Genomic DNA, 26,548 nt, shown 5'->3' with positions numbered 1-26,548 from the left:
AAAGTTCCCACCAGGTTTATCTTTTTTATTTTGTATTATTTTTATTAACAATACCTGCAGTAACTAAGATATTTTTTGGCAGAACTACGGTTGTCAAGGTACATGTTTGTAGGGGTTACAAAATATGATGCTTTCCAGTTCAAAATGGATGCAACTGATTTCAAATTCAGCATTTCATGATCAAACATAAGAACACGTTACTGAATCTAAATAATGGACTCAAAGACTACAGCAAGACTGCTAGTGTAGTGAGGCAACTGAGTTTTGATTGTTTACAATTATTTGTGGTGGAGGCTTCATAATGGCTGCAAGAAATAGTTCACTACACCTAGAAACTAAATGACGATATAGCTGTATTCCTAACTACTGTATCAGTATTTTATAAGCATTATTAATAATGTAATTCTTATTCTTCATAGAACAATCTTTAAAGAATTGGCCATTTTGTTTTTTTTAAATAAACCACAAAACCATAAACCCTTCAATCAGACTTGTTTTATTTTGTGCTTTTTTTTTTTTGCTCTAGTCTAGTAGCCAGAATATTTATTAGAAAAAGATTTTCATTCAGAAATGGACAAAAGTATTTGTATTCAGTACAGTATGTATCAGACGTTATTACAACACATCTTTTAGAACAAATCACATCTTATCTCTCTGAAGAGGCAAACGAACAAAATAACCTTTGCGAAGAACAAAGACTGAGCTCTTTAGTCCAGTGCAAGCAATCCTGTGTGTAAGGCCACCAACTGCGATATCAATTAAGAAAAGAAATGATCTATTAGAATATGTACCATTTTAAATGGCATAATGTGTTTACTTAAAGGGATAGTTCACTCAAGAATGAACAGTCTCAGACCATTTACTCACACTCATGCCATTCCAGATGTGTATGACTTACTTTCTTCTGCAGAACACAAAGATTTTAAGAAGAATATCTCAGCTCTGTAGGTCCATACAATGCAAGTGAATGGTGACCACATTTCCAAAAGCTCCAAAAAGGAGATGAAGTCAGGATAAAAATAATCCATTAGACTCCAGTGGTCTAATCAATGTCTTCTAAAGTCATCCAGTTGGTTTTGGGTGAGAACAAGCTTGACTACACTTACTGTAGCATCATCTAGCGCTCTGCACGTGTCATGCTCTAGGAAATGTAATCAATCTTAAAAATCACGATTGTGCCTAGAGACTACTATGTCAAGATGTACAGTAAAAAAGGAGTTATATATTGGTGTGTTCTCACCCAAAAGCAACTGGATCACTTTAGAAGACATTGATTAAACTACTGGAGTCATACAGATTACTTTTATAATTTTTTTTTATATCTCCTTTTTGGAGCTTCAAAGTTTTGATCACCATTCATGCATTGTATGGACCTACAGTGAGATATTCTTCTAAAAATCTTTGTTTGTGTTCAGTAGAAGTCATACACATCTGGGATGGCATGAGTAAATGATGAGAGAATTTTCATTTTTGGGTGAAACTTTAAATAGTGAATACATACCCCAATTAAAAATGCTTCATTTAGAAAAGTCCAACAATCTCGCCACTCGCCGGGTCAAGATCAATGTCATAGAAACAGGGACGAGTTGGAAGGCCTGGAATAGTTGGCATCTGCATCAAAAAACAATATTTAAGTTTACAAATGGTACCAAATACCACTTTATTTGCATCATGACAGTGGTTCTTTCTTGAAAATGATTGAATTCATTATTTAAACAGGAGAATTGTTTGGTGGTTGAATAAAGTCTCTCCACACAGCGGTTTCTTTTAAAGTCAGTTTCTTTCGTTTTTTTGTATTACACTTATAAAATAAATGTCAGTATACCATGCAGAAAAGTGAATAATAAAGTATAATGCTACTAACTGTGCCAACTAGAGGGTAGAGAAATCCTGCCCCGACACTTGCACGAATGTCTCGGATTGGAAGAACAAATCCAGTGGGAACACCTTTCTTGTCAGCTTCATGAGAGAGAGACAGATGGGTTTTTGCCATACATATGGGTAAATTTCCAAAACCCTTGAGGGAGACAAAAAGCTGCATGAACATAATGCCAACCTCATGATTAAAGGATTAAATCTGGAATATGTCAACAAATATTCCAATATCTTCTAAATACTCCAAACTACCCCTCTCTTCTTTGACATAAGTTAAAGAAGTGTTATAAAGAAATGTTAGTTGAATGTACTGTGTGCACTTCAAAAGAAGTGTATATTTTAAAACTGTAAATACGGACCTACTTCATTTGTGCATTCTCTACTGGTTGGTATTTTGTTGTCCGGGAAAATACATCATGTGTGTGAATAAATTTGTTTTGTTCCCTCCTTCACGAGATATATATATATATATATATATATATATATATATATATATATATATATATATATATATATATATATATATATATATATATATATATATATACACACACACACACACACACACACACACACACACACACACACACACACACACACACTCATGAACATAAAAAGATTCAACAACTAAGACATAAACTGAACAAGTTTCACAGACATGTGACTAACAGAAATTGAATAATGTGTGCCTGAACAAAGGGGGGGGTAAAAATCAAAAGTCAGTCAGTATCTGGTGTGGCCACCAGCTGCATTAAGTACTGCAGTGCACCTCCTCCTCATGGACTGCACCAGATTTGCCAGTTCTTGCTGTGAGATGTTACCCCCACTCTTCCACCAAGACACTTGCAAGTTCCTGGGCATTTCTGGGGGGAATGGCCCTAGCCCTCACCCTCTGATCAAACAGGTTCCAGACGTGCTCAATGGGATTGAGATCCGGGCTCTTCACTGGCCATGGCAGAACACTGACATTCCTGTCTTGCAGGAAATCATGCACAGAATGAGCAGTATGGCTGGTGGCTTTGTCATGCTAGAGGGTCATGTCAGGATGAGCCTGCAGGAAGGGTACCACATAAGGGAGGAGGATGTCTTCCCTGTAACGCACAGCGTTGAGATTGCCTGCAATGACAACAAGCTCAGTCCAATGATGCTGTGACACACCACCCCAGAACATGACGTACCCTCCACCTCCAAATCGATCCCGCTCCAGAGTACAGGCCTCGGTGTAACGCTCATTCCTTCGATGATAAATGCGAGTCCGACCATCACCCCTGGTGAGACAAAACCGCGACTCGTCAGTGAAGTGAAGGCGGGTTTGTGCCCATAGGCGACATTGTTGTCGGTGATGTCTGGTAAGGACCTGCCTTACAATCTGCAGTCCTCATGCCTCCATGCAGCATGCCTAAGGCACGTTCAGGCAGATGAGCAGGGACCCTGGGCATCTTTCTTTTGGTGTTTTTCAGAGTCTGTAGAAAGGTCTCTTTAGTGTCCTAAGTTTTTATAACTGTGACCTTAATTGCCTACCGTCTGTTAGCTGTTAGTGCCTTAATGACCGTTCCACAGGTGCATGTTCATTAATTGTTTCTGGTTCATTGAACAAGCATGGAAAACATTGTATAAACCCTTTACAATAAAGACCTGTAAAGTTATTTGGATTTTTACAAAATGATCTTGAAAATACAGTGTCCTGAAAAAGGGACGTTTCTTTTTTTGCTGAGTTTATATATATATACATACATACATACATACATGCATGCATGCATGCACGCACACACACACGCACGCACGCACGCACGCAGTTGTGCTCAAAAGTTTGCATACCCTGGCAGAAATTGTGAAATTTTGGCATTGATTTTGAAAAAATGACTGATCATCGTCTTATTTAAGGGTAGAGATCATATGAAGCCATTTATTATCACATAGTTGTTTGGCTCCTTTTTAAATCATAATGATATCAGAAATCACCCAATTGGCCCTGATCAAAAGTTTACATACCCTTGAATGTTTGGCCATGTTACAGACACACAAGGTGACACACACAGGTTTAAATGGCAATTAAAGGTTAATTTCCCACAACTGTGGCTTTTTAAATTGCAATTAGTGTCTGTGTATAAATAGTCAATGAGTTTGTTAGCTCTCACGTGGATGCACTGAGCAGGCTAGATACTGAGCCATGGGGAGCAGAAAAGAACTGTCAAAAGACCTGCGTAACAAGGTAATGGAACTTTATAAAGATTGGAAAGGATATAAAAAGATATCCAAAGCCTTGAAAATGCCAGTCAGTACTGTTCAATCACTTATTAAGAAGTGGAAAATTCAGGGATCTCTTGATACCAAGCCAAGGTCAGGTAGACCAAGAAATATTTCAGCCACAACTGCCAGAAGAATTGTTCAGGATACAAAGAAAAACCCAAAAGGTAACCTCAGGAGAAATACAGGCTGCTCTGGAAAAAAACAGCGTGGTTGTTTCAAAATCAATGCCAAAATTTCACAATTTCTGCCAGGGTATGCAAACATTTGAGCACAACTGTGTGTGTGTGTACATATATATATATATATATATATATACTGAATATTCTTGCTTTAGTGATTTTGCATTGAAAATTAATTTATTTAAAAAAACCGAAAAAGTCAAACTGTACTCCAAATGAAATGACAAAGCTATTAAAATAATGAAGTGATCAATTGCTTTATGGGACAATCGATGAATCAATCATTCATACCTGTTTGCTGTACAACTCCACCTTTTGTTGGGCCTCTGGGAGGAGTTCAATGTCATCTGCACCATAAATCTTCTGTGCAATGTTTCTGATCTTATCTACAATGGGTAGCTGTCAGATACCAACACAAATGGATACGGAATCAATACTAATCTTTCAGTAAACTTACATTACTATTGTGTGTAACACTGCAAACTTGTGAAATGCCTACTATCTAGTAAATTGTTACCTCAGTGTCATAAAGATATTTAAAGCTGCTGGGTGAGTCTGCAGCATTTTGCACTGCTCTGGCGAGATCAACAGCACCAGCACCTCCATCAGCCCAATGAGAGCAGCGCACAGCATCAAACGCTCCTGCCTCTTTGGCCAGTCTACAGATCAGATCCAGCTCAGCATCTGTGTCTGTCCTGTGTACATAAGATTTCAGACAGGATTAATAATTACACAGCAATTTTAGGGTTAAGGCAAAAGTTAGTTTGGTTGTCCACATTGCTGATCAAATTAGTCATCAACAGTCTGTGCAGACTGTCCGCGTGTGGCCCAGATTTTCTAGACATGCGGACAGTCCTCATGTGAGTGCATTATTGATGCATGCACCTGCCATTGACTGTACTAAAAGAATATCACAAAACCATTGTAGTGCGCATGTGTCGAATGCACTTGTATTTACTCCTGGTCAAAAGAGTATAGTTTGATAGTAGGCTTGGAATCGATGCCTTTTTCACACATCGATAATCTGAAGATTTTCCAGATGATTATCAAGAGATATATATATATATATATATATATATATATATATATATATATATAGGGCTGCTCATTGCACAAGTCAACTTTCTGTAGCACCATGGAGCACAACTGATTTTCCATAAAATTTGACCCAAATCATTATCATTGGACAAAGATTATTTACTTTAGCCATCACTGGATGATATATTGTTTATATGTATCTTTCATATAGACTACACAATGTATTTTCAGTTACAGGTATGTCGTTTTGTGGTTTGACAGCTTGAATGAAAGACCTATGCAAGGCTACATACAGAGAAATTGCATAATAAACATCGCCATTTCTAATCGTTCAGTTTGTGCAGTTACAACAGTTTCACTAACCTGCAAACTCATCAACGGCACAGTTCATTCTTTAAGTACCAAAACTTTTGTAAATTTGGACTTACATCTCCTGTGCCGCTTCAACTCGTCCTGTGTGTGTGCTTCAGTAAATGGTATATCGCCCTCTTGTGGTCTCCCAACGCTATTATGTCCAACTGAGTGTTTTGGAAAGCACGCAAATTGGGCTTCTTATTTAAATGTTGGCTAATTTTAATATATCGATGCCTCAAAAATATATTGATAAAATAATGTGCCAATCAATAATCACTATTTTATGACAGCCCTCGCAACGCGGTTGACCGGGTGCGATACGTTTTGAAATGCAGAAAAAAGTATACTCGGGCCTTTAGCGCTATGATGATGCAATTTGATCCTTTGGGGGTAATATATTGCATAAGATTTTATGCAATATATAATTATTAGGATTATTATTATTATGTAGGTTAAGTGTGTAATTTCTGCGCCACTAGTCGCACTAAACGGAACTGCAAAAATAATGACAATCCCCATATGCCTTTGGCCAGCCAAATAGATAGTCTTGCTCCAAACTTGTACCATTGCTTGAGCCAATGTTGTTGCCATGTCAGGCTGGGATGCTCAAACAAACAAGAGTAATGCTGAAAATGTCAACCAACCTATTAATGGCTAACTTTGTCTAGCATTTTCACATTAAGTTAGGATAGAATGAAGTAATATTCAAAAACATTTATTTCTACTGAATAAGTTGAACCAGCAAGTACAGTCTTACTTGAAAGCATTGACAGCTACGACTACTGGCACTCCAAAAAGCTGAGCATTTTCCACTTGTTTCTTCATGTTACTACAGCCAGCTTCCAGCAGCGCCAGGTTCTGAAAGAAATCAGTTCATCATTAAGGTTTATGTTTATTTTTCAACTGATACCTAATAGTCCTGGAAATGTGCTACATTTTAAATCTCTCTTTTAATAATCCCTTTAATAGTGTTTTGACAAAATTGGCCAAACATAGTTTACACTATGTTCTCACTTAACAGGCAATGCAATTTATTGGAACATATTTACACCAGATTTACAGATTATCTCCTTTTTGTACACTCGTTAACAAACTGGCCAGCATTTCTACGCCTCTGCGAAATACTAACCAGAACCATTTCAAAGATTACATATGTTAAAAGATCAAGGAATGGCAGAAAATGAAACACAATCTTACCTCTTCAATATATTCTTTTGGCAGAGGCATGCCAGCCGTCACCTACAGATAAGATACAAAAAGAAAGACAACCCAATACACATTTTACAAACTGTACAAGGTTAAACTGAGCAGGTGAGTATAGCTTATTATAGGTTATATTTTTGTACTACTCTGATGGTTTTAAAAGGTGTTATTATCCTTTTCAGAGCTTCACAGCTGTGGGCACAATGAACTGTTGTCATTTTTTGGGTAAAGTATTCCTTGTCTTTTTTCCTCCAACTAGAAAGAACAGAGATTCATCTCAAACTCACCGTTGGTCCACCACCATGCATCTTCAGTGCTCGAACTGTGGCAACCAGGACCACAACATGAGGTCTGAGCCCCGAGTAACGACACTTGATGTTGAAAAATTTCTCCATACCAATATCTGCTCCAAAACCTGCTTCAGTGACTGCCAAAAATTGACAACAGACTAGTGTAAACTCTCCAAAATACTCACATATAATCAGTCATTCTTCAAACTCGTAATTACATGTCAGAAATGGTTTACTTACGTGAAGGTACAACAAATATCATCACTATAGGAACGGCACTTGTCAAATGAGATTAAAGGCCCAAAACGGTTGTATAATGCTTTTTAAATGGAAAAGTTACCTTTCTAGTTGATCATCTTTTCATTTGCAAACTTTTCTGTTGATTTTTGGCAAGTTTGCTGAATAAATTAACTGGTTGATATAAATTAGGACAAAGATGGAATATTGGCTTTGTTCTGAGTAACTTACCCACAAATCCCTGAGGCCCAACAAGTTTCAAAGCAATTTTATCAGCCAGGATTGAGGAGTTTCCATGTGCAATGTTTGCAAAAGGTCCAGCATGAACAAACACAGGATTTCCCTAAAAAGCAATAAGACAGTTCACTCAACATATTAGTTAATCATGAGAACAATAAATGAAGCCTCAAGGCCTGTGCATTTCGAAGAGATCAGGCATATAAACTTAAATATACACAAAACACGCACCGCAGAACGCACCTCAAGGTCGCGCACCTATCTCTCTCTCTCTCTCTGTTATGAGTCTCTCGTGGTATATTGCAAACATACGAGCAAAATCAGTTAGCATTTGCATTTTTACTAGCTGCACATTAAACAACGCCGCAGCACTGACTTTCCTGTAACACTTTAATGTATTACAACATTTAGTTATAATTAGGACGACCACACATTGAAGGCTTGTTAGTTGACATGTTTATTTTCACACATACACAAAGACATTGAGGGATCATCAGATGTTAATCAGAATCTAAAGAAGATCCCAATCTGCAGTTATTTCAAACACTAGCTGGTGTTTTGAAGTGAGTGAAGTGAGCACAATTATTGGTTTTAATGTCATACATTTATTATTACACATTTTCAGGTGTTAAGCTGCATGCTCAAAACAACGTGACATCACTGCAGCATTTGAAACTACACACTGCTACTCGTTGAAAAAAGTAGCTTGCTGAGCTCCTGTCATACTACTGAAAAAGTAGTTGATACAAAAGCAAAAAAAGGGGTGCTGAAACTAAAGAATGTGGAAATAGCATGGGGGTAATGGTCACACAGTCTAGTTGGGACAATGTTTTTTAATCGTGCTGTCACATACCTGACTGCATCTCTAAACAGACCTGATCTTGTCTTTGCAAAGAGGCTGCAACATTTGACTGTGTCATTGAAATGATGAATTTATTTAATGCATTACCAAATCGCACAATTAAGCAGACATTCAATAAGAGGCAAACATGATCGAAGATATTTCAAGAGAAAGGGTTATTGGCATGTGCCAGATTAGTAAAAAAGTGAAAATGTGGGTATAAACAAGCATTGTTACCTCATACATACAGCAGTTTGAAATTAAGATACTGTTTACAGCATAATGCGGCATACCGTTTTATTTTTTTCATGTTTTTCATCTTGCCGGTTGGTGGTCACAATGACTTTTCCATCAAAGTACCTCGGGAACAAAAGGTGAGGTCAGCAGATTTAGCTGGTTCCCATGGCTGCGCAACATTTGAAGCGTACCTGATGACGGCATAGCTTTGCTGTCATTGTGTCAATCTGACGACAACAATGATTTTTGGTTTAATTTTATTAACACCTTAAAATCCACTAATCCTCATAAATACGTGTTTTTCACATTATAAAAAAAGTCCACGGGCATGATGCGTATATTTTTAACCCTTTAAACTGGGATGGGCCCGCGAGAAGTGTCAAAATATTAAATACAGTCTTGACCCACACAAAATAGGTATTGTTTGAAAGCTTAGAATCTCTACTTTCCACTGCATACTGGTATTATGACTAAAACTGAACAAGTGCTTTGCAATTTGCAGACAAATCAGAAGTGTTCGGTTTTGATGATTTATAATAAGAAAAAAATTGCACTGTACATATTATTGCAATCAGTAAAAACTTTAAACTCATCAAATAGCCACGCGTCATATGTTGTTGGAAAGCTCTCAAAGAGTAGAATACAACCAGACTGTTTGTTTTACTCACAGCGAGTAATAGCCAAGTATGTGTTTGACAATTATGTTGGTGTTACTTATATGCCACTTTTTCGCTTATAACTTCACGAAAAATAAATGGAACAGATATCACATATTACTTTGAGGAGGTGATTGTCTTTCAGACAAATCCACACACAAGGTAATCTGATGCATAGATCATTAGATAATCCACACGAAGCACAATGTTACATATGGCCACCAGAAGATGGCGCCAAGGAAATGACAGACTCAATGAGCACGTTTACATGCACACCAATACGCTGACTACTCTCTAAAATCAGCTTATTTAAAAAAATCTGACAAAGCAATAAATCCACATTTACATTTTAAATAATCGCGTTATTCTCTGCTTTTGATGTCAATCCATGAAAAAAGCATGCGCTCAACACGTGCACAAAAGGCACATTTTGTTCATGTGGTGGAACCCTGAGAAAACTTCTTGATATTTTTGACTAAAACATTCATATTTATAAAAAAAATAAATAAATAAATAAATAAATATATATATATATATATATATATATATATATATATATATATAAATATGAATGTTTTAGTCAAAAATATCAAGAAGTTTTCTCAGGGTTCCACCACATGAACAAAATGTGCCTTTTCATAAAAATGTCAAAATAAATATCAGATGTTTGTTTAAAACTTCACGCTCAGTCTTGAGGGTCTAAAGGTGTCCGCTCTGTTTTATGGTCAACAAACAACAAAATAACTACCTACATGCTGGTCACTTACACCCAGTGACTTTGATTTGGTGAACAAAAGCATTTTTAATCATATTTTAAAACACAATTGTTTCACTGCTTATTTTTTTAAGAAATAACAATAGATTATTCTGCACTAGTCATGCCATCTCTTTTTTCAGGAATTTCAGATTTTAATGAGACTTTTTTTTTTTTTTTTTTACTCAGCAATTGAGAAGTGTTCATCTAGAAGAGGTGTATTCAAGTAAACGGTTTGTGTGAATTGCATTTTTATGTATTTTTAATTTAATAGATCAGGACAAAAATGAACGTCACTGCATTGCCACTTAGAACACATGGCCATAATATGCACCTGTTACCCTCTGTAATTGTATTTTATGATTAATTTTGTGAAAAGAATCCAGGTTATGATCATGAAAAGGTTTTTTTTCTAGATCGCTTGCCCACTGCAGACAAGCATTTTTTCTACTCCAATCTACTACTTGACCATGTTTGAAAGTGCGTGAAATATTTGAAAACTTGTGGCGTAAGTTTCATGTGAACACTAGGAAGGACAAGTCAACCTATTGCAAGCTCTGACACACCTGTTTTACAATGCTTTCAGAAAACCGCCATCTTTTTTCGCAGCGGAGAGAGAGCTCGCGCGCTCAAGGTTGCCAGATTGCAGGACTAAAGTGTCACCCTGGCAGCATATATCCAAAGTGTACAAGCATCCCAATCTGATTGGGGGATTTAACATATAGAAATCTGGAAACCTCACACACGTCGAAATCTAATTCTGACCAGCTAATCGCCCTTATTTAAAGTCTGTTTTTTATCAAACATATTAAAAATGAAATATTATACTTGCATGATTAGTTCTACAATACATGACACAACTGATCTAAAGGGGATGGTAAGGGGGGGATGGTGGTTTAACAAGGGGGATGCTTTTTGGTATTTCTTGCAACAAGGTGGATTCCATCCCCCCTCAACTCGAGCCCTGTGTGTAATTAGTTCTTATGTACAACGATTATGTTTTATTTGTTTGGAGAGGCTTTTGGACACATGGAGACATTTTTGGACACTATGATAAATTATTTTTGTAATGCTATAACTTTTGATTGCTTTGTTGTATCAACACAATTTTTTTCAGATACAGATGACATGATTCGGAACAAAAGAAGTTTTTCAGAGCCACCTTATTTACACCCAGAGATATATAATGTCAAATAAGAAAATAAAATAAAAAAGTACATTTGACAAATTTTTTGTTGTGATTTATACATTTTAAACCTAAATTATTTAAATGAATAAAAAAAAATAAATGTTTTTTTTGTTTTTTGTAAAAAAACTATGATGGAAACAACAACCCAATCTGTCCAAGTGATATTATAACTCCTCTCACCTCTAGTGTCTGCATGAGGTTTGGCTTGATGGCATCTCGCATGAGTACTGTCAGAGCTCCACACACTCCCTAAAACACAAACATTACAGAATCAAACACAGGCTAAATATCTTGACATATTAGTAAGAAAAAATTAAACGTATGGTAGCCGCGCACCAGGTCCTCTGTGGTCACAGGCTGACCACTGCGGCTGGTGGCCACCACCATTTTTGCAAGCCTCTGTCTCATGTCTTCCAGACTGGTGGTGAGAGCCAAAACTGCCATAATCTCACTGGCCACAGTGATGTCAAACTGGGCCTGCAAAACACACAACGTTCTGTGGTTACTGGACCTGGGCTTTGTTCTTTGTACCCGGATTTCACTGTTGACGATTTGACCCAATGGACTGTTGCGTTCTTCAAAGCTTATCTTGAATTTGCTGTAACACCAACAGGTCTGTAAACTCAAACCTGCTTGGGCACAGATTATCTAATGTAAACAGGATTAGCTTGCGCCTTTATAGAAATAGGTGATACTGGAAGTAAGCACCAATGCATCATTCTTACGAGAGCACCCTTTGAATAACAATATTAAAAAACAATATTGTTTGGTAATATATTAAAATGATTTTCGTTGTTTTCTGACCAAAATCTCTGTGATAAGATGCAGCACTTTGACTAAGCATAGCAGACAGGGAGACTTGTGGGAAAAATGACCATAAGCACTAGGCATGTTACGGCACACAAATTTCACAATATGATGCAGAAGCCTCACAATACGATAAAAAAAGGCGCCCACAATTTTTCACAAATTTAACTTATTCAAGGATTTGACAAATGTATTTTAAATCTTATGTGACACAGGCAACATAAAGCAGAGCTCTATGTAGAGAAAAATAAACCTTGAGAGGAACCTGACCTCTGGCTTTACGTTACATGTACATAATACAATATTATTTAGCGGTCTGAGCGAAAACCGATCAGCACATGTAATTCTTTTGCCCTTTTCCCCCAGTTTCACTTTGCATGTAAACTTTAGCAGCCTTACCGGCTTATCCAATGTGTTGTTCTCATAGCCGTTTACATTTCAACGTCAAAAGCAGAGAATAATAAGTCATGTAATCGCAGGTTTCTTACGTTGTCATTTTTTGGAATAAGCTGGTGCGTGTGATCACGCTCAGTTTCGGCTGGCTGTTAATTGCAACATGCTGCTGCTGTTTCTGCCTCGCAAATCCACTGATTTGCTCAGTGATGTCTGCGTAAATAAAACAAGATGTTTGATTTACTGTAGCACCGGGACATGACACCATTGTTTGGCAAATTCGACAAGCTGGAAGGTTACAGTCTACTTGCCGTTTGCCATCGGCCTTCAAGCTCTCAACTCGCCTATGTAGACTAGCTGCTCTGTTTTCCTGTGAGCGTTCATTGGCGTCTCTCCAGGGAGGAGACTGCCTCGCAGCTCTAAATGTTGAATTGCTTGGTTTTAATCACACTTATGTATTTATGTATCGTATGATATATATCAAATTGAGAGCATCGCTTCGTACGATACAATACGATATTTTTTTTATACCCCTAATAAGCGCAACAAATATGTGTCTAAAATTGCTTGTGATATCCGTGAAGCAGGTGCCCCCGCTCCCCAAAATATCACTATGCCCCCCCAAACGCAAGTAAAGCAAACAGTCGAACTGTACCGTCACGACACTAACCCTAAAGAAATACGCTGGAACGGAAGACACACATAACCCACCCCCCTTTTACTACACTACTGTAGTAGTCTTATGATTAATTGGTTACCATTGAGCAAAAAGGCATAAAACAATTCTTGTTATTAATCATTATCAGTCGAAATGAAATATGACTTCTGGGGAACAAAAAAGAATATATTTTAAACCATGTTGCAATCACTGATTTCCATACAATAGCAGGGGATCCTGCTTCAGTTTTTAAAGAGCACCTATTATGGTTTTTCAAATATTTACTTTCATGTAGTGTGTTATATAGCTGTTTGTGAATGTAAAAAAGTCTGCAAAGTTTCAAAAATCAAAGTGTACGACAAATGGAGTTATTTTTTTTATTTTTTTTTATTTTTCCCCCTTTTTCTCCCAATTTGGAATGCCCAATTCCCAATGCGCTCTAAGTCGCGCTCTAAGTCCTCGTGGTCGCATAGTGATTCGCCTCAGTCCGGGTGGCGGAGGACGAATCCCAGTTGCCTCCGCTTCTGAGACAGTCAACCCGCGCATCTTATCACGTGGCTTGTTGAGCGCGTTGCCACGGAGACATAGCGCGTGTGGAGGCTTCACGCCATCCACCGCGGCAACCACGCTCAACTCACCACGCGCCCCACCGAGAGCGAGCCACATTATAGCGACCACGAGGTGGTTACCCCATGTTACTCTACCCTCCCTAGCAACTGGGCCAATTTGGTTGCTTAGGAGACCTGGCTGGAGTCACTCAGCACGCCCTGGGATTCGAACTAGCGAACTCCAGTGGTGGTAGCCAGCGTGTTTTACCACTGAGCTACCCAGGCTGCCGACAAATGGAGTTATTGACTCCCAAAAGAAAGAACCGATTCTGAACATCTGAAACGAGTCGTTAGTAATTCCAGACTTCCTGTACTAACCTACGTAATTTGGTAACAAAAAACCCACCTCTGGTCTTCACTGGCTGCTCGTGAACAGCTTAGACCCGCCCTCAAACACTACACTAAGCGGTAGACCAAATCACAACAGACTGGGACATCTGACCAATCAGAGCAGAGTAGGCTCTCTGAAAGGAGGAGTTTAGAATGAATCCTTTAGAACGGATCATTGAATGAGTCGTTTGAGACACTGGGAAAAAAAGGTAATGCTGCAATTTAAATTATGAGAAAATTAAAGTGTTTTTTGACCTTGGATGCATGTAGATCTATTGTATGAGACCTTTAAAACAAAATTAGGCACATTTAAAAACCATAACAGGTGCTCTTTAAAGCTTATAAAAGCTCCCAAAAGTGTCATAAAAGTACCGTATCTTCCAGAAATAAAGTCGCACCGGGTCAAAAATCACATTGTTGAGAAAAAAAACAAAAAAAAAAAAAAAAAAAACAGATAAGTCGCATCTCTGTATAAGACGCACAGACAGAAGTTGCATGGGGCAGGCACTAAGACCCGGAAGCAGTCACCCAACTTCCATTCAGACGTTCAAATGTCAAATGCGCTCCGTGAAGATTACAGAACCTCAGAATCTACACATCGTATCACAGTGTTTTTGGGCTTATTAAAAATGGGAGGATTTGCTAGAAGTAATCGTGTGTAACAGTTTCTCATATTCTGTTTATGTTTCATGAAAGAAACACGACAAGTCAGTCACATCTGTTTATAACATCAGAAACTCTATGCTGTGCACAAGTAAACAGCTTTTATTTCAGCGAGTAAAACAGTATGCCTGTTGTATTAGATTTATTCATTAACGTTAGCGACAGTCTGTGGATATTTCCAACCCTCTTTGCAATTAATTATCCTGTTCACTGACTGAATGTTTTTACTACAAGTGTGATGAAACGTCATTTTATGGCTATGTGAGGAGTTGCGATTGTCAGCGGTCTAGAGTTTGTTAGAACAATAATGTACTGATGACAGAATATTTAAACTGGTTGCATAAAGTACTTTTTAAGGCAAAATATTCTTAATTGGCAACTTTAAAACGCTTCTACCATCACAATAACTGAAGTTTTCATCTGTTTTGGTATGCGTTTCACCAGCCGACATCAGTCACGTATAAATTATGTATACAAGTCACTTCAGACTGTAAGTCGCAGGACCTTTCAGATGATGAAAAAAACAACGTGACTTATATTCCGGAAAATACAGTAGTCCACGTGGCTCATGCATCATCTTCCAAATCTTCTGAAGGCATACAATCACTTTTTGTATGATGAGCGGAATTTACACACACTTTACTTGTAGAGGGCCTTATGAAATTAAACAATCAAGTAGGAGTGCACCGATTGATCGGCCACCGATCTAAATCATCCGATCTTTGTCTCAAGTCTGTGATCGGCAATCTGCCGATCGTGCCTAGAATCAGGGCCAATATTTTTTGCAGCTCACAGGAAATCACACATACACTGCTACTCTAATGAATGAGCGCTTTCTCAGCCCTTGATGCATGACAGTGTGGCCTCTGGAGGGTGAGTTGTTGGCAAGTATTCACGAATTTAAACTTTCAAACATACTGTTATTCAGATGAATATGCAGGTTTGTTTTTAAAAATGTGTAAGATATACACATTTATGAATATTAAAGTTGCCCATTTTCTAGAGTCATTATGGTAGTAATTCTGACTCGCTGCACTGTGAGCACGGAGAGGATGAAGAGTCTGCAAACGGGTATAAAAATGAATTAAACAACAAATTAACATGCGTATACAAATCTGAGTATATGTGATGTAACGCGAGTCATGACAATCAGACGCTGTGTTGAGCGACAGAGACTGTTTGAGTGATCATGAGCACTTTCAGCTTCACTCCCTTTAATATGCTCACTCGCGGTGTCAGTCAAACATGCACGCTCTCCAGGTGCTCTCAATATCTCATCAGTCACTCATCTCAGCTTTATTCTGTGAGGATCCCATTTTAAATCAGATTAATGTTGGTCACATTACCACTAATCACAGCAATTACATTTTAACCACAATGGCACTTCGTCTTCATGCATTTGCTTAATAATTAGTGATTTGTGTTCAGCAAAACGGCAAAGACAGTAAACAAATCATAGATATTAATGATTTCTCACTGGAGCATTTTTAAGGCTTGTAATGGATATATTTTTCTTATTTCTGAACGCATCTCTGCTGTGTGTGATGCTCTCATGGATTTTACAACTTACCAGTATGTCACAATGACCTTTTGATATTGACAACAGAGCTATTCATAACTGTTTCAAAACAAATAAATGTTAGCAATTGACAATTAAAGTAATTTTAATGTAATTTTGGTAACTTAAAGGTTTCATTTGTTAACATTAGTTAATGCATTAGGTATCAAACAAACAATGAACAATATAATTTTTACAGTCTTTATTATGTCAGTTAATAAAATTACAATTGTTCATTGTTTGTTCATGTTAGTTCATAGTGCGTTAACTAATATTATCTAATACAACTTTTGATTTTTAAAAAAGTAATAGTATATTTTATAACTAACATTAAGTTCATTTGTTCATGTTAACTACAGTAATGTTGTTAAATAATGTTAACAAATAGAACCTTTGTGTAAAGTGTGGGGCATAAACATCTAACAGCACAATTTAACAAAAATAAATAAATAAATAAATAAAAATCTGTATCACCCGATCTTGGTGTTAAAAAAAAAAAAAAATTTGGTGATCATATCGGCATTAAATTTCCTGATCGGTGCACCACTACAATCAAGTGTCTTGAATTTGGCAATCGGAGGGTTTTATTGCTTATTTATTAATATACTTTATATGAACCGTCTGTTTAGGAGTGTGATAAAGCTTACGGTTCTGGTGTAACCTTTCTCAGTTGGAGACTGGCCAATAGTTATTTTTCTCAGGAAACGATCATTTGTGTCCAGCACTGTAAGAAATACAAAAATTACATTTCAAATACATGTATATTCTATAACACTGGCAATGTTTTCAAAGATAAGCAATTTATAAAACATTTTAGATTTACTGAACCCTTCCATGCCGTTCCACGCACTGTAGCACTTAGCGGGTCAAATTGACCCGGCTTGTTAAATCACAGTTCAACAGTCATAGATTCGCACAAAAATGTAATATTAAGTTGATGTAAATTGATGTTAAAAGTTTAAATGAGTCAACTGACTCGTAACTGCATTCATGGGTATTAAAAAAAAAAAAAAAAACACACACTGCACCTCGCTGCCATGTAATGGACTCGGGGTCAATGTCCAGCCTGGCAAAGCGGGTGATCTCTTCCTCCGTTAACATGCTGGGGTCAGTTTTCTCTATGCCTAGTTTCTGTAGGTAGAACACACAACACATGCCACTGCTGAAGGAAAAAAATCAGAGGTAAAGCTTAAAGGGAAGAGTATGAAAAAGGCAAAATAAATATTCTTACTTTAAGTCTGTTGATCTGAACTGGGGAAAAATTCCTCTGATCTCCGCTCAAGGGAACCAAGCGATTAAAGAGAGCCTAGCGCAGTGAGAGATTATATTAAGCCACTGTTTTAGGGTTAATGAATGGATGTATGGAAATTATTTAATCTACAACCAATACCAATCAAAGAGTTATTATAAAGCTGTCATGCACATTAAACTTAAACAAAATCTGTGTTGGTTTTAGTTTCATGCACCTTGTCTTCTGCAGGAACAATCTTATTTTGGGTGAACGCCTATCAGAAGGGGTTTGGGCTGATGGAGTTACGTTATTTAAACATTGAACAACTTGTATGACATTTATCAGGCACTCTAAACATTGTATTGACAATACTAGTATTGAGTCATTTAGAGTCTCTTAATCTCAGGATCTCAGTGCTGGTAACTTCTTTGCCAGAATACTACTCAATGGCTGGTGAGTGAAATCTGAACATTTACAAACCAGTGGCTAAATCACAGACATTTTTATTGACATAATGCGAAATATAGTCGCATATGCAAGTGATTTACTTGCCTTATAAAGGGTTGCCACAGAGTAAAAGATCGATCTTTGGATTTAAGAATTGATATCTTGGGGGCCTGGGTAGCTCACCCAGTATTGATGTTGACTACCACCCCTGCAGTCGCGAGTTTGAATCCAAGGTGTGCAGAGTGACTTCAGCCAGGTCTCCCAAACAACCAAATTGGCCCGATTGCTAGGGAGGGTAGTCACATGGGGTAACCACCTTGTGGTCATGATTAGTGCTTCTCACTCTCAATGGGGCGCGTGGAAATTTGTGCGTGGATTGCACAGAGTCTCTATGGCGTCATGCAAAACGAGCCACATAACTAAAAGTTTTCCTCAATTTGACTTGTTGGGACACCTTCTGCTCTGTATTTTCATATTTTATATAATTTATTGTTACTCACATGTTAGTAACATAATCCTGCTCACTTGATAACCATGCAATCTGCCGCGGTATAAACAGTAGAGCAAAATTTCTACCAGTTGACATTTTTTTTTTTTACTGTTGCACGGTATACACCGTCATACTGTCCAGCCCTAGATGACATTTACTTACAAAAGCTAGCAGCTAATAATCAACACCAGTTGAATCATAACAGCTGAGCAGTACCTTACCTTATCAGACTGGGTGGCTTCATGGAAGATTCGAGCATCAATTGCAGCAGCTACCAGGTTATTAGCTGCTGTGATAGCATGAATGTCACCAGTCAGATGTAGATTAAACTAAAAAAGCAATAGAAGACCATCACTGACACTGAGCTCATGATGATTTCATACATCTGTATTAACTGAACTAACCAAGCTGCTGACATAAAATAATACCTCTTCCATGGGAATAACTTGGGAGTAGCCCCCTCCGGCAGCACCACCTACAGATATGACATTGGGAATTATGTAGCAATTTAAAGCTCTCAAAAACAGTAAACCTGGCTAAATGATCAGAATTTATTGCACATCTAAGGCCGTTTGGCACGTGGTACTGTATGTTGCACCAAAGATTTTGACTTAACTTTAACTTTGATAGTTTACAGTACAGTATGATTAAAACAGTACAACTAGGGGCCTGGGTAGCTCAGCGAGTATTGATGCTGACCACAACCCCTGGAGTCACAGTTGCTAGGGAGGGTAGAGTCACATGGTGTAACCTCCTTGTGGTCGCGATTAGTGGTTCCCGCTCTCAATGGGGCGCGTGGAAAGTTGCGCATGGATCGCAGAGAATAGCATGAGCCTCCACATGCTGGGAGTCTCCGCGGTGTCATGCACAGCGAGCCACGTGATAAGATGCATGGACTGACTGTCTCAGAAGCGGAGGCAACTGAGACTTGTCTTCTGCCACCCGGATTGAGTAACTGTGCCACCTCGAAGACCTAGTAAGTAGTGGGAATTGGGCATGCCAAATTGGGGAGAAAAAGGGGACATTAAAAAAAAACAAAAACAAAAAAACAGTACAACTTACCTTTGATGCCAAACGTTGGTCCTTGTGATGGTTGCCGTACACAAGCAAATGCATTAAGTTTGAGATGTGCGCCAAGTGCTTGAACCAAACCTATTGTAGTTGTGCTCTTTCCTTCTCCAAGAGGAGTTGGAGTGATTCTACATTTAAAAAAAAAAAAAAAAAAAAAAAAAAGTGTATACATTTTTTTTTTAGCTGCAAGCCAAGTATGCCATATCCATTACAAGTCAATTTAATTGCACATTGAGATCAATCTAGGAAAAACGGTCACAAGTAGAAATATAGCTGCAAGAAGTAATTACGGGGCCAAGCATGTAAGGAAATATGATTGGACATCACTGATTATGATTTCGAGAAAAGTAGAACTGCTTATTTTACAATTCAATTCATTATAAATTTTGAACAATAGGTGGCGGTCACCAAATTTATATGGCGCAGTCAGGGTGTGGTGACAATTACTCGTACAAAGTTTTATGTCTATATGCCAAAGCATTGCCGAGATACAGCCTTAGATCCTTTTAGGAGTCTTGCCATCTATTTCCTTGATGCATTATTCGAGAATCGTTTGGTCTGTCAGTATATAAAAGCTTTTGATGACTTCTTGGAGTTGAAAAAGTAGGTCACAATGGTGCACTGGAAGTATGGCCACCATGGCAAATTTGGTATCATCGTACTCAGTTTGACCCAAGTAAGCTAACAACACAAGTCTCATGACAATAGGCCAAATTTTTCTTAAAGTTATAAGCATTTTATTATATCATTTGACCACTAGAAGGCGCTGTCCCCAATATTTTTGAATACCTTCATATCTCTGATGACACAAACCAAATTTCGTAATTATATGCCAATGCATTTCTAAAATACAGAATTTTAAGACCATATTCAAAATAGCAGACACACAAAATTTGATATCATTTGACTCTGTATGACCCAAGAAATCTAAAGAGACCAGTTTCATGATTTTAGGCCTAACTATTTAAAAGTCATAAGCAAAAATCTGCATTTTTCAAAATTTCATGACCACTAGGTGGCACTGTGCTGAAACTGTGCAGGTACACTCAGGTCATGCTTGTGACAATACGCTAAAGCGCTGTGAAGAAACAGCCTCATCCATTTTGGTGTGCTCGCTGTTGAATTTGTTGATGTTGTATACAAAAACGGTTTGGTCTATGATCATAAATTCCACAACTTCGTCATGAACGTCTCTCTAGATAATATGTCAGATATGCTTAAAATCTTGCACATATGGTCAAGGTCAGAAGAGTTACAAAAATAGGTTTTTTAGAAAATTCAAAACACCGAAAAATCTAGTGGGCAGAGCTTCAAAATGAGGCAACCCATTGGGTCTCGGCATGACCCAAAGAATCAGAGTAAAAATAATTTCTAGTTCTTAAGGTTCAAAAGTTATAGGCCTAAATATGTTTGCAACTTTGAACAGTTAAGATGCAAGAGGGTATGAGTTAGAGAACCCAAATTTGGGTCAGTCACATTTGAGTGTCCTTGATCAGTGTGACAAGTTTTATCATTTTTCTATATAGGGTTCTATGGGCTGCCATAGACTTCAAGAGCGGAATAATAATAAGAACACTGACAGATACATTAGGTGCCTACACACCTTCAGTGCTTGGCCCCCTAATTCCTTGTTACATAATACAATTTATAACTTTTACACGATGGGTGGCACTTAGTGTTGGGTTATCTTCTCCATAGTCAGATCGTCCTATCGTCAGCCTGCGAGATCGCCAATGCACGATATTATCGCAAGGAGGGTGGGGCAACAGTCGACTTATTTACTCATTTATCTACTTATTTATTTACTTGTTTATTTACTCATTATTATTTACTTTTATAACGGAAAATGAGAATCATTGTCCATTTTGCGAGCAAAGATGTAGCTGGTGATAAAGAAAAATGTCAATTCGCCTATTTGGCAATATTTCGGTTTTAAACCAGATGCAAAAGGAAAGCCCGTGGATATCACATATTATATTTCGGAGGATTGGAAACTGGACGCAAAATGTCTCGAAACAACATTCATCCTGAAGAAACACACTGCAGAGGTACTGGCTGAGGGGCTGACGGAGGTCATGCACAATTGGGACATAGAGAGTAAAATTTCATGCATCACTACTGACAACGTGGCCAATATTGTTGCGACCATACGAGGGCTCAAATGGCCATGGATAAACTGCTTTGGCCATAACTTGAATGTGGCAGTCAATTATTCACTACAGAAGGAGAAAGCTAAAACTGATCGAGCTTTTGGCATCTGTCGCTGCATTAATAGCACATTTTCTCACAGCTGGCAGAGATGACGAGAGCTCCGCAAGGCACAGGAACAGCTGAATCTACCTCAACATAGTTGATATACCGTCATCAGCATATCTTAATTTATTGGCTTAATATATCTCTTGTTGCCCATACATTGTTAGTAAAAAAACAAAAAAAATAAAAAGAGAACAATGTCAGTCATAGACTAGAAATAGCCTAATCCTAATAGTACACTAATTAAATAATGACAATATTAATATGGCTCAAACAACATCTGTAGTAGAATGTGTCTCATTTATAACAAGCACTCTTGACATAATTTGTGAATATAGGTCTATCACCTTGCAGTTCAATTTTGATGTGGGATGTAGTTTTGTAGTCTGTTTTTAAAACATTTTCAATGAGGAGCAATCCTCATTTTTATAATCCTCACACGTGCGTGTCGGTGTCACAAGTGTCGGTTATATGCGATGTCGATGTGAAACTATGGCAGGGCAAATTAATTGTAATATTAATTTGATATTAATAATAGCCTAATAATAATAATAATTTAATACATTAATGGGAAAACGAGCCAAATATCTTTTTGATATCGTCAAAGACATCAGCTATTGGCGATATCTCTGACTATCGTCGATCCCCGATACCATCGTCTATCGGCACAACCCTAGTGGCACTGTCACCAAATTGTTTCTGCATCCTCAGAATATTATGACAATGACACAAAGTTGTCAATACGTACAAGTATCGCAAAGATACAGTCTAAGTTCTTGTTTGGCATCCTCGCCATAAAATTAACAATGCGTTAATCCCGCAAATGGTTTGGTATATCAAAACTCCTTAAGTAAATTTTGACCAGCACTGTCTAAAGATTATCTGACAAATCCAATGATTTGCATGATCCAATGATCGCTCTAGGATGAGTTAGTTTTCAACAATTCCAAATGGTGGACAGGCATTATGGCCAACTAAATTGATAACAACCCAAGGAAACTAAAGAGACCAAGTGCATGACATTAAACAATCAAATTATTAATTAAAAAGAATTGCCCCTTTGCTAAGCTCCGCCCCCTTTGGTTACGGCTTTTTTTCTTTTTTTGTGATTATTTATTGTTTGTCATTTAAATGCCCTGCATTGTTCTCCTTGTTAACTGTTTTTCATGTGAAGCATTTTAGAATGTCCCGGATAACCATTCCACTGTCAACCAAAGGAGTTGAGACAAGGACTTATCACAGACAAGCCTTTAAGTCACAAACACGCTTCCCTGAAGCGAACACGCACAGCGATAGTGTGTGCGAAACGGGTATGGTTCGAAATGGTTAAAGCGAAAAACCTTTCTGCAGTGCTGGAAGTTTTACACAGGGATGTGTACTAAGTGAGATGGCACCGGTCTACGTGCCCCCTTCTTAAATCTGCCTACAAACTGGCCACCCACCACAGCGTGACCCGTGGCTATTGCTGCCACAATTACTTTAAGCATGGATGGGGTAAGACCTGATCCAGATGCTCATGGAGGAATTGCAGGATTATTTGCAACAGGCAACCAACCAGGTCTTCATTATGAGAAGAGCACCATGTCATGAACAGATTCAAAACACACACACGTGGCACTATGAGTGGCAAGGGAATGTTGTGGGTCACAGAAGAGGAGAGATGCCTTTTAGATACATGCCTCAGTAAGCGTGATGTAATCAGGGCTGAAAATGCATTGCTCGCAACACACATTTGCTGAATTGTAGAATGCGGTGCAAAGGGGCAAGTATAGTTCACTGTGGTGCGCATAATGGCACAAAATACTGTTGACAGAAGTTTGGCCCAGGCTTTTCCAAGGCTGTTCTCCAGCCGAGGGCGAACTATGTGCCCAAGGTTTTGCAAGGTGCCTTGCAAGCATTTTTCCTCCTTCCTTTCAGTCTGAGGGGAACGTGATGTTTTCAAGGTTAAGTCTTCAAAACTATTAAATGAAAAATGAAACTATGGGAATTAGGTAGTGACCAATTTTTTATTTTTTTATTTTATCAAAACATATTTCAGATTCTTCAGATCCTGTGATGCTTAATAATCAATATTGAGGGAGTTCACATGTATGCTGGACACTTGTTGGCTGATTTTCCTTTACTATCTGGTCCAACTCATCCATGCATTTTATTTATCTATCTATCAGCTTGTAAATAAATATATATGTAGGCACAATCTACATCTGTCTACAAACTAATTTCAAGCATTTAAGCATACACTTTTAGATCAAAAGGTTTAAGATCATGAGAAACATTCAGTCAAGTGAGGTCAAACTTTTGACGAAGTGTACACTGACAAGCCAAAACATTATGACCACCTGCCTAATATGCTGTTGGTCCTCCGTGTGCAAACAAAACAGCGCCGACCCATGGACTCTACAAGACCGCTGAAGGTGTCCTGTGGTATCTGGCACCAAGACATTAGCAGCAGATCCTTCAAGTCATGTAAGTTGTGAGGTGGAGCTCCATGGATCGGACTTGTTGGTCCAGCACATCCCACAGATGCTCAATCGGATTGAGATTGACTATTAGCGTACTATTAGATTGGGGAATTTGGAGGCCATCATGAAATCTTCATCATGTTCCTCAAACCATTTCCGAACAATGCGTGCAGTGTGGCAGGGTGCATTATCTTGCTGAAAGAGGCCACTGCCATTAAGGGGTGTACCTGGTCTGCAACAATGTTTAGGTAAGTGGCACTTGTCAAATTGATTTCCACGTGAATGCTCTGACCCAGTCATCTGGCTAAAACAATTTGGCCCTTGTTAAAATCGCTCAGGTCTTTATTCCTGCATTCAACACGTTGACTACGAGAACTGATTGTTCACTTACCATCTTATCTATCCAGACCTTGTCATGCGGCCTTGTTAGGAGATGATCAACGTTATTTGCTTCACCTCTGATTGGTCATAATTTTTTGGCTCATCGGTGTATGAGCTTCAGCATTCAAGACAGACTTGAGATAAAATTTTCTTACCCAGTAACAACCACATATTTGCCATCAGGTTGAGCCTGCAGCCGATCAATTGTTTTCAGTTGGACTTTGGCTTTGGTCCTGCCATAGAGCTCAACCTCATCCGAGAGAAGACCAATTTCTTTAGCAACACAATCGATGGGTTTAGGCACAGAGGAGCGAGAAATGGCAATATCACTGCAGAGAATAATTAACATAACTTGCTATTTAAAACACAAGAACACAAAGACAACAAAGTCAAAGGTGAAGAAAACATGATATAATTGTAACAGCTTTGTGCTTAAAAGTCACACTAAAACCTGTGGTATATAGAGCACTAAAGAAATATATTCTGCTGCCAAGATAAAATATCATCGTAAAATTAACTGGGGAGAGTGGGGTAAGATCCACATTCACTTCTCTAAACAAGGAAAAGGTCAAACAAATAAATCTAATTATATTCCAGCATCTATATAATAGGGCCATAGAGGCAACTTGCCCCACACTATGTGTGAGCAATGTCACATCAAATGATAAACTGAACTACTGGGAAATAATTTAAAAAATCTGAAATATCAAATAACTAAAAATCACTAACAAGCTAAATTTACTTGAGAAGTACATTAAATAAAATATTTAGGCCATGTCCAAACTAATCCTTATGGAGTTTTGTCAGGGATACAAACTCATAAGAGGTGAAAAATGTGAGAAAGTCATGAGTTCCAGATGTATAATTTCTGTTAATTTGTTTGTTGTATTTAAAGCTTTTTTAAGTGTTTAAGCTTAAAGTAACCCTCTTTTAACAAGGAAAATCTAGAACATTTCACAAAAAATGTAGGGCAAATTAGCTTCAGAAAAGGTGACTTTACTTTAAAGCTGTAAAGCTTCTTTGAAACTTTGTGTGTTGTGAAAAGTCTCCGTTTACAATGCTGTTTCCAGTGTGAATGTAAACAGTGAAATTCATGTGTAAAAAAACAACAAAAAAAAAAACATTAGTGTGGACATAGCCTTAGACTGTATATGAAAGATAGATTCTCTGAATGCAAGGGTATTTTGTCTTACAGCACTGTCAGTTTTTCACTTGTTTAAAGAATAAACAAACAAATCTGCCTGTGCAGTTAAGGCGCGGTCACACATACCTCAATGGGGATCTGTGCGATCGTTAAATTAGCCACGTTTCCACTATCAGGTCAATGCGAGTCAGGGATATCAGCTGGTCCGCCGGGGCCAATAGCCTCAGACCTCGAGCCCAGAGACCAAAAATCAATCTGCATTCCCACCATCGGGCAAATAGCGCCTCAGAGTTGCCCTAAAACCCGCAACTAATACGCCGCCTTGGTGCCAACATCACACACCCCGCCCATTTCACAAGCAAGAGGGAAGCTCAAGCTGAGGTATCAGACTCTGGAGAATAGCTAGCCCTCGAAATTAACATGGTGGAGACTTAAGCTGCTGTTTGTTTACTTATTTTGGTCTTTGCTTGGTGGAAAGCGAGACCTGACTCAGCAAAACTCCACCTTTGAGATTGACCCCACCTCAATCGCAAGTTGGCCTTCTTTGGCCCAAGGGTAATCAGCGGGGCCAAAGGTGATGTTGGCCCTGAGTGAAACCCCGAGAAGGCACCATGAAGCCCCGAAAGTAACAGTGGTAATGCAACTGGCATGCAAACGAAGCCCTCATTTGAACCGATCGTGGAAACGTGGCTACTGACGTGGCTGTCGCCAA

The 26,548-nt window shown here is 38.2% G+C and overlaps 1 protein-coding gene across 1 annotated transcript in view; it reads right to left on the bottom strand.

The window, feature by feature from the left end:
- Window positions 1–480: 480 nt before the first annotated feature.
- The window catches only part of mthfd1b (methylenetetrahydrofolate dehydrogenase (NADP+ dependent) 1b), a 47,829-nt gene continuing 21,761 nt past the window's right edge, over window positions 481–26,548 (bottom strand). The window contains exons 11-28 of the mRNA XM_051722415.1: window positions 24,848–25,021; window positions 19,588–19,724; window positions 18,954–19,000; window positions 18,747–18,854; window positions 17,589–17,663; window positions 17,386–17,488; window positions 17,005–17,081; window positions 11,677–11,817; window positions 11,521–11,589; window positions 7,658–7,769; window positions 7,187–7,326; window positions 6,894–6,935; window positions 6,454–6,554; window positions 4,822–4,999; window positions 4,596–4,703; window positions 1,865–2,017; window positions 1,502–1,611; window positions 481–746 (exon numbers count right to left, since the gene is read on the bottom strand). Coding sequence (XP_051578375.1) covers window positions 1,522–1,611; window positions 1,865–2,017; window positions 4,596–4,703; window positions 4,822–4,999; window positions 6,454–6,554; window positions 6,894–6,935; window positions 7,187–7,326; window positions 7,658–7,769; window positions 11,521–11,589; window positions 11,677–11,817; window positions 17,005–17,081; window positions 17,386–17,488; window positions 17,589–17,663; window positions 18,747–18,854; window positions 18,954–19,000; window positions 19,588–19,724; window positions 24,848–25,021 — 1,855 coding nt within the window. The 3' untranslated portion in view covers window positions 481–746; window positions 1,502–1,521. The remainder of the gene's footprint in view (window positions 747–1,501; window positions 1,612–1,864; window positions 2,018–4,595; window positions 4,704–4,821; window positions 5,000–6,453; window positions 6,555–6,893; window positions 6,936–7,186; window positions 7,327–7,657; window positions 7,770–11,520; window positions 11,590–11,676; window positions 11,818–17,004; window positions 17,082–17,385; window positions 17,489–17,588; window positions 17,664–18,746; window positions 18,855–18,953; window positions 19,001–19,587; window positions 19,725–24,847; window positions 25,022–26,548) is intronic.

The sequence above is a fragment of the Myxocyprinus asiaticus genome, chromosome 17 (genome assembly GCF_019703515.2).
Source record: "Myxocyprinus asiaticus isolate MX2 ecotype Aquarium Trade chromosome 17, UBuf_Myxa_2, whole genome shotgun sequence".
NCBI lineage: Eukaryota > Metazoa > Chordata > Actinopteri > Cypriniformes > Catostomidae > Myxocyprinus > Myxocyprinus asiaticus.
This window is presented reverse-complemented; position numbering and strand designations above follow the sequence as displayed.